General features: G+C 49.2%; 5 protein-coding genes across 5 annotated transcripts; 3 read left to right on the top strand and 2 right to left on the bottom strand.

The window, feature by feature from the left end:
* Nucleotides 1-991: 991 nt before the first annotated feature.
* On the top strand, nucleotides 992-1,304 carry PPTG_07555 (hypothetical protein). The gene has a single exon (XM_008901832.1). The coding sequence runs from the start codon at nucleotides 1,034-1,036 to the stop codon at nucleotides 1,238-1,240; it is 207 nt and encodes a 68-aa protein (XP_008900080.1). The 5' UTR covers nucleotides 992-1,033; the 3' UTR covers nucleotides 1,241-1,304.
* Nucleotides 1,305-2,625: 1,321 nt separating this feature from the next.
* PPTG_22133 (hypothetical protein) lies at nucleotides 2,626-3,127 on the bottom strand (the record flags this gene model as incomplete). Its single annotated transcript, XM_008902027.1, has 2 exons — nucleotides 2,626-2,666; nucleotides 2,950-3,127. 2 exons carry the CDS (start codon nucleotides 3,125-3,127, stop codon nucleotides 2,626-2,628), a joined length of 219 nt encoding a protein of 72 aa, XP_008900275.1.
* A 3,943-nt stretch (nucleotides 3,128-7,070) lies between these two features.
* PPTG_22132 (hypothetical protein) lies at nucleotides 7,071-7,736 on the bottom strand. Its single transcript, XM_008902026.1, has one exon. The coding sequence runs from the start codon at nucleotides 7,579-7,581 to the stop codon at nucleotides 7,168-7,170; it is 414 nt and encodes a 137-aa protein (XP_008900274.1). The 5' UTR covers nucleotides 7,582-7,736; the 3' UTR covers nucleotides 7,071-7,167.
* Nucleotides 7,737-8,269: 533 nt separating this feature from the next.
* Nucleotides 8,270-9,150, top strand: PPTG_07553 (hypothetical protein). The gene has a single exon (XM_008901831.1). The coding sequence runs from the start codon at nucleotides 8,475-8,477 to the stop codon at nucleotides 8,910-8,912; it is 438 nt and encodes a 145-aa protein (XP_008900079.1). The 5' UTR covers nucleotides 8,270-8,474; the 3' UTR covers nucleotides 8,913-9,150.
* Nucleotides 9,151-9,837: 687 nt separating this feature from the next.
* On the top strand, nucleotides 9,838-10,418 carry PPTG_07552 (hypothetical protein; the record flags this gene model as incomplete). The annotated part of the gene is made up of 1 exon (XM_008901830.1): nucleotides 9,838-10,418. The coding sequence occupies one exon, from the start codon at nucleotides 9,838-9,840 to the stop codon at nucleotides 10,297-10,299; it is 462 nt and encodes a 153-aa protein (XP_008900078.1). The 3' UTR covers nucleotides 10,300-10,418.
* Between the last annotated feature and the right edge of the window lie 813 nt (nucleotides 10,419-11,231).

The following is an 11,231-nucleotide window of genomic DNA, read 5'->3' as shown; positions in this document are numbered from 1 at the left end:
TGTCTCTATGACTTCGATATAGCGCTTGTAGCCGTAGTGCATTTCGCTGTTCGGCTTTCGCCGGAACATATACAGTTACAGCAATTCACAATCGCGTTCAACGGCCTGCAGAAGCGAAAGGCCATCGTGCCATCTTGCCATCAGCGCAATGGATGGCTTCTATCATTTATCTGACTCGGTTTACATCGATCGATACAGCCCAAGTGGTCTCAAATGACGCACTGGATATTATCTTTGGCGCACTACGGTTACGTTGTTTGCAGGAGCTACTGAGTCCACGTCCGGTTCCAATACTACTAGCACCGCTAGGCAACAGGGTCGTGATAGTCACTGCTACTTGTGGTTCAGTCATCAGTAATCAACGTTTGCGCTCTAGTAAACCTGGCTATCGTCTCCCCGGGGTTTGCATAGGCGCTGATAATACATCGCTCTAAATGACGTCGTCCAGTCAAGCGAGGCTGATCCGGTAGAAGGAAGACGGTGACGGCGACTAAGCTCTGGTGAGCGAGTACGACTGAAGCACAGTATAATCTGTACTTTTTTTTTGACACAGCAACATATCACTGATGACCACAGAGAGGATAGCCTCCGAGATGATTCACTAGGACATCATTGCGAATGTGTGTGAAGCAAGAGGCCCTATGCAGCATATTAAGTTTGTTGCCCTGGCCTCATCGGCGGTGTTGGAAAACGAGCACTATCTCGGCCTAGATTCAGCATACAGTACTCATACAATACGTAAACTGTTTTCAGTAAGTTGCCAGTAATGATCCAGCTCATTGCAATGATTCAATTTTAAATATGTACTTTTCTAGACTTTTCTAGACGAGCGGATGCGCGACATCATTTCGATGTCACGATATCCTATCTCTCGCCAACTGCAGAGGATCAACCTTGCAACCTCAGTGGAACTTGTGAACACAAGTAATGGAGCCCCACGCTGGCATACGCTACTCCTCATTGCAAGCCATGCTTCATTCTCACTTTTACTTCCAAGCACCCAAGTCTACACTACTTCTTCCCACCTGCCAACATGAAGGCTTTCCAGCTCCTCGTTATTGCCACTCTCGCTGTCGCTGGCGCCAACAGCCAGAACGACAACCTTCGTGGCACCGTCCCTCCCTCGGATATGGATGGCACGGCCGTGGACTCGATCCACACGAGAGACTCACCGACAGAAGCCATCCCCTTCATTCCAACAGGCATTCCGACAGGCATTCCAACAGACCAACCTTTCTAGCTCGTGTGTATATGGCTGTTAATGTCTAGTAAAAAAAAAGCAGCACGTAACAATTTAGCAAGCACTCTTCGTTGTTTTGTGCACGTCTTTTCTCTAGAACAAACGCAAAGCTTGCATTGGACCATCTCAATCGGAAAACAATCCGTGAAGTAGTAGGTGAATTTCCGACGCAAGCAATTGCGCTGTGCTGGGATTTACAACCGTGTACACCGAAAACTGGAAATTACGCCGGTGGGGATACGCGAAGAGAGATGGGCAGTGTCGTGGGCTAGTAGTAGGGCCATCTTGCAAAAATGCCAAATTCGCAGTTCTCCAGAATGACAAAGAATTGCTGAACAATTGTAAAGCTGCTTAATCTCAAAACTTGCTGGTAATAGCATAGCAAAATGCCAAGAGCAAGCCGAGAGATTTGAGTCAAAACTGACTCGACGTGAACTATATCTTGCATCCACAAGTTATAGCCGTATACAAATCGTCTTTATTGCAAAATTGCTGTTTGTACACTACGTAACAGTGTTGATTTTGTCAATAAACAACGTTTGCGATGAATTAAACCTGGTTTGATTTTCAAAATACCAGGGTTTACTGAGGCGTTGATTTTGCGTAGTTCTGGATGACGTCGCCCAGTCGAGGTTGATATGGAAGAAGAGAGACTTCGATGGCCGGTACTAAGCCTTATCTGAGCGAAATGACTTGTTTTTCTTTGTCCTGATACTAGCACGAAAGGGACGAAGAATTTTACGTTTTCATGGCGCAGGAACGCCGTATGATGGTCGCATAGAGGTTTCGGTTTCTGCAAACTGTGCATTCCTTTTGCGCTGTATAGTTAGCTATGCGTGTTAAGTGTAGCTAGACGCTAGTAGAAATATTACACGTAACGAACTTTACATGAAGCTCAAATACCTGGTAATTTTATAGATCTATGCGAAGATTTGTGTATGATAATTTTCAAGATATTCTTTGAGGAAAAGAGTATTTTTATTCATCATCTTGTCATTTTAATTGGACTTGAGTTGATTTGAACTTGTTCGATTGGGCGTATGTCGAGCACAGTAACCACAAAAACTTTGGCGTTGACCGCTTCGAAGCTTACAAGCAGATAAGCGTAACGAATTGAAAGTCAATCTTCGAGACTTCTGACTGTATTTTACATATACTGGTCTTGAATGTACACCTGCCGCTCTTGCCGCAGGAACTGCCTTTAACTACATCTACAACTTAGATCTAAAGCAGTGCCTCCACGAAATCGCGACAGTGCCGTGATCCCTTCGCATGTCCCTGCTTAGCATTCGGCGGAGAACGACACGCCTATTGTAGCAATCCGTTAAGCAACCTACAGAAACCAAAATTGTATTCGCACAATCAGCGCAATGGATAGGCTTCTGTCATTTATCCGAGAATCGCTGAGGCTTGTGGCTCACATCGACTAGCGCAATTGGGCGCATAATGAGAGTGCACTAATCTGTCAATAACAGCTCATGTCGCCGCTCGTTCAGACGAAATTGAGCCCCCCTCTAAACCCGCACAAAGATTTCGAAATATAGTCAGAGGCGAGTCATAGGCGCCCCACTTGAGTCAGTCGATTGGGTTGCCTGTTGTCATTCTTCATTTCTTCGTACGACTACCAGTTCCAGCTCGCGTCGTTAATCAAGCAACAACAATGCAAATTCGTCGAATCCTCCTTGCCGCCGTTCTCGCCGCTATAACACTCGATTCAGTTGCAAGCTCCTCGCACACGGACTCGAGTACTGCCTTGGAGGTCTCGGGTGACGCCCTTGATGTTGTCCTCGGCGCAAGGAACGCGACTGAAGTCATCATAGCAATCAGCTCCGCTTCCGGCTCCAGGTCTGGTTCTAACAGCGCCTCCAGTGTTTTCGCCACCACCATCGTCACTACCGTCACGGCTCTAGCTGCTGTTTTCCTCGTTTAATGGACTGAACAAACAAGCCATTTTGCGGGTAGTAAGACACTAGCTAAACGATATTGTTTTCAAAGACACTCATAGTTCTCTTCTCTTCTGATGTGATATTAATACTTCAGTAAATAACGTTTGGGTTCTGCATTAAACTTGGCATGAGCCGCCAATGAGGCTGCAAAGAATTCCACTAACTAAGGCGTTTTACTGCATAGGACTCCTCGATTCACGACTGACCAAGGCTCCTGAATGAATGGCGACATGAGCTGTAATTGACAGATTACTGTATTCTCAAATGTGTGTTCAGATGAATGATAGAAGCCTGTCCATTGCGCAAATTTTGCGAATATCATATTTAGATTATGTAAGCCGATTAATAGTACGGATTGCTACAATCGTGCCCCGCTCAATGCTAAGCGCGAAAGGATCTCAGCACCGTCGCGATTTCGTAAAGGCTCTCCTCCAGATGAAAATTCAAAGATAATTTTCTGCAGCAAAGACAACCGAGTACATTTTAAGACCTATGTCTGCAAGATACATACACGTAAATGCTAAGTCCAAGTCGACACTTGAGTCTTGCATTGTTTGAGCATGTGTATATAATCCAGAGGATAACCAGAGCACATGCATTTTCTTGAATTTGGTATCTTGTTTTCGAGCGTGTTTCGGTTCTTGTACATTTCCGCACCATAAAACTACTTGATGCTCTAGGTTTAGTGTGAATTCGGAGGTGCTCATTGTGTAGTTACGTGCTAGCATTCTACTAGAAACTAACTACATGTAACTCGCATAGCTAACAATGCAGTTAGCATAATGGGAGTACACCTACGCGCGAAATCGGAACGGTGCAGGTGGAGGCTGAGAACCCGAAGGGCGGGGTTGCGCCGATGGGTCGAAAAACGACCTGCTCAGACTGCTCGCGCTTCTGATCGATGGAGGATCGGTGGAGCGGAAATCCCTCCCGCTTGAGTCGACGAATCCTGCGCTTGAACGTGGAAAACGACGGCTGGAGTCCTGGCCGTGGACCGTAGCAGCGGCAAGGGCGGCGATAACGAGGAGCTGAAAAACCTTCATACTTGGAGGTGGGAAGCTGCACCGGGGCGTTTGACACTTCGAAGTAAAAGTGAGAATGAAGCTTAAGTGCTGTATGCGCCAATGCCGGAACTGTAGGTATATACGAGGCACCATTGCTATCGAAGAAGTAGTTTTGATCAGTGAAAAAAATAAAATCGTGCTGTTGAAGTGACAGGAAAAGACACCAGAAGTTGCTCTGGCGCAAACTCATTTACCAGGACGTGTCACTTTCAACGCTGAGGCCTTGAACTGCCGTGAATTGGGCCGTCCTTTGCTGTAACATTTGCTGCTAAGGATCATTTGGTTTGTGATTTGAAGCTCCTTGGTGCATGACGTTTCGCTCGACATGTTGGCAGGCCTGCACGTCAACCCCATGTCCAGGCATAATATATTATATGTCGCGATGGATTTATACACTGTAGATGGTGCCAGTGAAAAGCATTCGAACCAGAATTGCCATGACTAGGTACATTTATCTACTCCGTACTTGACAAAGTGGAACACGAAATCACTTCAAAATTACGATACCGGACCAAATAATGTCACGGTTTAATCCACAGTACGCTTGTGCACGATTCCTGCATTGAAAGTACGCAGCGCTCAAGTCTCGTTCTGGCTTTTACTTCCATCACCCACGTCTCCGCTATTTTATTCTAAGTATCAGTGTGAACGGGTTCCAACTCCTCGTTTGGGGTATAATTCGAAGTATACAAGGCCGGGTGTTTGTGCAATGCACGGTGCATCACTCTTCCTCTCGACATTCATATCGAGGCATTTGAGTATGTAGACAGGGGCTCATCCGTCGTGCCGGAATTGCGAGCTCAACACGTTATAGATGGGCTTAATCTTGACGACCGTATGCACGAATATCACGATAACATATCTTTCACCTGTTACTACTAGTCAACACTATCGCAAATTCGATGGGGCTTCTGAATACGAGTAGTCGTGCCTCATCATGAGTTCGATTTCTGTATCGGATTTATGAAGCGCTCAAGTCTCATTCTCTCTGCTTTTACTTCCAAGCACCCAGGCATCTAAGTCTTCATTTCTCCTCCCCACCACTCTGTATAAAGTTTCCTGCTTCGACCACCGACCATGGCCGTCAGAGCATCGATGCCCTGTTCGCTCCACCGAACCCAGACCGAGAAAGAATCCGCCGTCGGGCGTATTGATTCCCATTAGTGAACCGTCAATAATGGTCCGCATTAGCACTGAAACTGTCATCAACGACAGTGTCGTAAAAATGCTAACACGATTAAGAATGCAACGGGCACCGCGGATTTGTACATTCTCCAAAGCTGAAGCCACATAGCTTATATAGAACCCTGCAAGGATTGGTTCAGGTCTCATGTGATTCGAAACCACTGTTTTAGGTCAGGCTTGGCGGTTTGTATGCATGACTCTCTATGTAAATGCGACTACAGTGCCGACGACACTGTAATCGCTGACCAAGCCTTCGAACCGGAATTACGATGGCTACATTGTATTAATGAGCTATATACAACGGTCCCACGATGTCACATCAACATCAGGATAGTATTTTCTTTTCAACTGTCCACACGACCAATACCACTCCATCTTCACTGGGGTTCTGATCATGATTATTATTTGAAAGAGCTGAAGTCTTCGGTATTCCTTCCCTCATCATAACTTCCGGTTTCTTAACTTATTGTCATCGTCACACTCGCCGCCGCAGCCGTCAGCGGTCAACTCATTAGACTTCCTGCATTAACGAGCTCAATTAGAAGGATAATATACTATCAAGCAGCGCGTCCGGTTCAGCTTCTTCTCCTACAACTCCTCCGACTTTCTTTAGTTTGAGAATGAGAAGTAACTACCTACAGGCTGCTACGCGGATACTTGTGCTAAAACTTGGGGTAGTGATAATACTAAAACGCGACTATCGCAACAGCAAACGAGCACTACCGACCAAATATCAATCGTTCTAAAGTCTAGATTTACAGTGTAGGCCTAGGAAGAAGTGATGTCCACGGTTCAAATTGCCCACTCACCCTTACACACTCACGCATTATTTGCTGGATACCGTACCAGCAATGGAAGCCCTAGAAATTCTCGCCGTCGCTACTCCCAACCTGGATGCGGTTGAAAGTGCCTCTCAAAAGGATTTGAACACCTCTGCTTTGAGTGACGGGTCTGGGCGTGCACGACTAATCCAACCGACCGCGTTCGGTTCCAATATCGCTCAGTATTCACGACTGTGGCTGCAGTATAAAGCGCTGATACGCCGCCTCCTTTTAGTTATTTGCTGGTAGTAGGTCTAGAATCTAGATTCTAGACATGAGCATTGTTGTATTCACGGCCAGCACGAGGCCCCCGACGTGCATATCTGTTTAAAATAATGTACGTCGTAGTCTTCACGGGCGACTTTAGGTTGCGTTCTCCTGCAAAATCACCACCAGTCCAACTAGTTATGTCCAGAAGAAGGCAGTAGTGGCATCGAGGTAACGACAACGTCCTAAGTATTGGTGAGCCAGAGACGCACTCTTTCCATTTCTCCAGCTCCGAGAAAACGTAATGTTTGTGACATCCAGTAATGACCACAGGGAGGACAGGCGGCTCGCTCCTTCCAAGAAATCTTCCTCATTTACCAGAAGATGAGGAAGATCCAAGTCACAGCTTTCGCTGCTCGCAGCGCTGAGACCTTGAAGCTGTCGTGGATCGAGAGGCTCATTTGGTGGTGCGACGTGCATGGCTCTTCCTCTCGACATGTATGAGACCTTCGTGACTCCCAGCAATTCGTCTTGTTGTCGTGTATGTAGCCGGTGGCAAAGCCAGAATTGCGATGACTACATTTTATAGATGAACTTTATCTTGTCAGACGGGTGCGCCGATGCACTTCAACATCACGAAAGCAGTATCTTGTTGCCACTTGCCACCAGTACGCGGCACTCCAGTCTCATTCTCACTTTTGCTCTCAAGTGTCTAAGTCTCCACTCCTCCCTACTACCAGAATGAAGGTCTTCCAGTTCCTCGTCATCGCTGCTCTCGCCGTCGCAGCCGTCAACGGCCAAACGTCCGCCGCTACCTCCACAGCCGCCTCCGCTGCTGCTGCCACTACGTCGGCCGCTACCTCGACCGCTTCTTCGGCTGCTGCTGACACGGCCGCCGCCACGTCCACCGCCGCGTCCGGCATGGACAGCAGCATGAACATGGCGTCCAGCGGCACGGCCGAGGCCACCAGCACGGCTGGATCCGCCGCCGTCGGCTCGGAGGACTCGGCCACGGAGTCGTCGAGCGCCACGGAGTCCTCCACTACGGCGGACGCTAGTGCTTCGGCCTCAGCCTCAGCCTCGGGATCGAGCGGTGCTTCCCAGATCTCCGGAGCCATGGGAGCGGCCACCGCTGCCGTGCTGGCTGTGAGCACTTACTTCCTCTAAGCTACGGCTGTAAGGACAACTCGGCGGGTATGATGGATCCTCCAGTACAGCAACGTCCGCGTGACGCAGACATTCGACGTGTATATTGTAGATAGCAGGCCGCAGCTCTAATGGGCAAATAGACTCCTGTGTTGCATTTCCAACTTTGCTGCAAAAAGATACCCATTTTCACTGGTCGCCTTTCAGTAATCTCGCACATGCACCCAGTCTGGATTTGCTTTAGGCAAATAACTTCGTTTCCTTCACTTTTGGCTGGCAAATGTGCAAAACGCATCATGGCAAAAGAGCATTCTCCTTGAAAAAGTCAATGGGTTAACTTTCTGGCAGCGTGACTTCGCTGGCGTGCGGTCCGTCTGGAGGACACCAAGCTCACCCTCGTGCTATCTGATACGCTGTCGAAGCGACTGCCAGGGCCGCTACATGCAAAGACGGCAGTCTGGTGCCCTCACGTCGAGCGACAGCATTGGCGGCAGGCACCACAAAGCAACAACGCCACACCAAGAGGCAAGTTGCTGCTGACTATTGTCAGAAAAGGCAACTTCAACAACTCTACGAATTAACGCAAAACGTCGCAGATTACATTTCCACCAATCCAGTCGCTTTCCTCTCCGACCTCTCGTCCAATCACATTTTAGATACCGAATTCAACCCGACGAAATAGGAACCCTTACCAATTGTCCTACGACGGGAACAAGTGCGGCGCGCACGCCATGCTGCATCTGGAACATGGTCGCCACGTCCTCCTCGCTCTAATGCGCTGCCAGCAGCAGCTCAGTTCATTCTCACTTTTACTTCCAAGTCCCAAAGTCTCCACTACCAACTCCACCCCCCCCACTCTAAAGCCATGAAGGTGTTCCAGGTCCTCGTTATTGCCGCCCTCGCTTTCGCCGCCGTGAACGGCCAAGCCGCCACCTCGACGGCCGCTTCCACTACCGGATCGGCCGCCGCCACCGCCACCTCGGCCGCTGACGCCACCGCCACGTCGGGTGCTGCCGCCACCACGGCCACTTCGGGCGCTGACGCCACCACCGCCGCCTCGGGCGCTGTGGACTCGACGGTCGGTGCCACCAGCACCACGGGCTCGGCCGGCACGGTGGGCTCCAGCACGACTGACACGACCTCGTCCAGCACCCCGGACTCGTCGTCCACCACCGACAGCACCACGTCCGGCTCCACCGCTGCCAGCGCCTCGGCTTCGGCTTCAGGCTCGAGCGGCGCTGCGCAGATCACCATGGGCGCGGCCTGCGCCACCGTCATGGCCGTCGGCGCCTACTTCCTGTAAACTGTCTGAAAAGAGCCGAGCGGAGTGGCCAAGTGCCCATTTCGACCAAGTTTTTGGGTTTTTCTAGTTGCAGCACTGTAAAGCGCAAGCAATAGACGTTTATTTGCTGGTTTTTCCTCTTGTTGCCGGGATAAGAATGAATGTTGTTGCTTTTGACTTCAAGGATCGATGAAGCCTGAGAATGGCACTGAGAGCGTTCGGACGATGGGAAACTTTCGCGAGGTTGAGCCAGCACACGAGGCAGAAGCATAGAGAGCTCTTTCCACAAGCGCCTTCTCTCTATCGGACAGCCTTGCGGTTTGTCCAAGCCCCCCAGACAGTCATGTTCGCATGTTTCCTTCGGCAATACCCGAGGGGGTCATTTCGCTGCACGGAACTCTCTTTGCTAAAAGGATGTCCATACGGATCGCCTCTACACCCAGTTGCAACTCATATTTTGTGCCACAAATTTCACATACCCTGTCTTATCCGATACATTACTTAAAACTATGAAGTAGATGCACAAGTTGAGCAGTGTTATTAGAAACAATACCTTTCAAACTACCTAAATGTACCTAACCGGATTATCGAGGAATTGCACTGTACTACCAACTTGTCCTTCATGACGAGAGAGAAGCTCCGCTTGCCTTGGTGTCATTGAAGCATGCAGCATTTCCCACAGGCCTGTCCACGTGTCCTTACGCTTTTCCTATTCTTCAGGTGTCCGAGAGATTTTCATGTGTTTGAGGATTTGCCCAGCCACAAAACCACAAGTTGATGTGGTTCGTATGGCATACGAGAGAGAGGCGAACATGGGGCTCCGTATCCTAACAGCGTCACCTCTGCCTCTAGTACATCCGAGCGATGCACGACGAGTTCCTCATTCCCATTTCCACTTCCAAGTGCTCAAGTCCCAACCGACTCCGTCTAAAACTACCTGTAAACCATGAAGTTCTTCCAGGTCCTCGTCATCGCCGCCATGGCCATCGCCGCTGTCAACGGCCAGTCTGCTGCCAACACCACGCCGGTCACCACCCCTGCTACCGGTTCGACGGCGACGGGTTCGGCTGCTGCGACCACCGCCGCCTCCTCTACTGGAGCCACGACCGCCCCTGCTACCGGCGCCACTACGGCCGCTTCTGGCGCTGTGGACCCCGCGGTTGGAGCCAGCAGCGCTGCCGTTGACACCACCGTGGGTTCCTCCAGCTCGACGGTGGACGCCGGCGCCACGACGTCCACTGCCGGTTCGTCGACGCCCACGACGGACTCGTCGTCTGAGACGCCCTCGAGCAGCTCCGACAGCTCGACGGAGGCCTCGGCCAGCGCTTCCGGCTCGAGCGGCGCCGCACAGATCACAATGGGCGCTGCCTGCGCTACCGTCATGGCTGTCGGTGCCTACTTTCTGTAAACCGATTGTTGTGATTAGCTCTTGAGAGCAGGAGCCGAGAGTTGATCTTTTTGACTCGGTTCGCTGTGATATAGCTGTATAAGTGCAAACACGACACGCGCTAGTTACTGTGTTTTCGATTGCTTCAAGAGTTCTTTTTTTTTAACCCTCCAGTATGTTGTTCATGAAATAGCGCTGATGATCTAAATCGAAGTGACAGTATCTAGGTGAATCGGATCTTCACGAACGAAAAGGAATATTATGAGCGATATAATCATGCTACTGTTATCCGGACACTTTGAAAGCGATGTCGAAGTTCTAACAGAAATGCAGGACCTAACAAAGATCACCAGTAAGATTGTGCAATTTAAACGTACGTGTACTACACGGTGTAGCACCAGTCATGGCAACGTGGACGAGCTGCTTGGCAATGGCACAAGGCATCATCGGAGAAACGAGGGCCTAAGATTGTCAGAAGGATTTTAAAAGTTGGCCCTGCGAATGGCAACGAAAATGCGATGGAAAAGCATGGCCAAAATTCTGAAAGGCGTTTAACATTGCATTTGTTATTGTCTAGAAATAGAAGTCTCAAAAAGGTACGTTGTGAAGTAGGCCGCTGACATGACATCCATCCTCGACATAAGTTTATATAATGCAAAATATAAATATATTTAGAGAGAGAGAGTTATAATACATGTTCTCGTTTCGTGCCTCTGTACTTGACCAATTGTAGTACTTAGCATAATTTGTTCGACTGTAAAAGCTTAATTAGAAGCCCCTTTCTGTTTTAACCCCGGTTCCAATATCGTGCAGTATTCACGACTGTGGCTGCAGTATAAAGCGCTGATACGCCGCCTACTTTTAGTTATCTGCTGGTAGTAGGTCTAGAATCTAGATTCTAGACATGAGCATTGTTGTATTCACGGCCAGCACGAGGCCCCCGACGTGCATAT

This window comes from Phytophthora parasitica (genome assembly GCF_000247585.1).
Source record: "Phytophthora parasitica INRA-310 unplaced genomic scaffold supercont2.12, whole genome shotgun sequence".
In the NCBI taxonomy this organism is placed as follows: Eukaryota; Oomycota; class Peronosporomycetes; order Peronosporales; family Peronosporaceae; genus Phytophthora; species Phytophthora nicotianae.
This window is presented reverse-complemented; position numbering and strand designations above follow the sequence as displayed.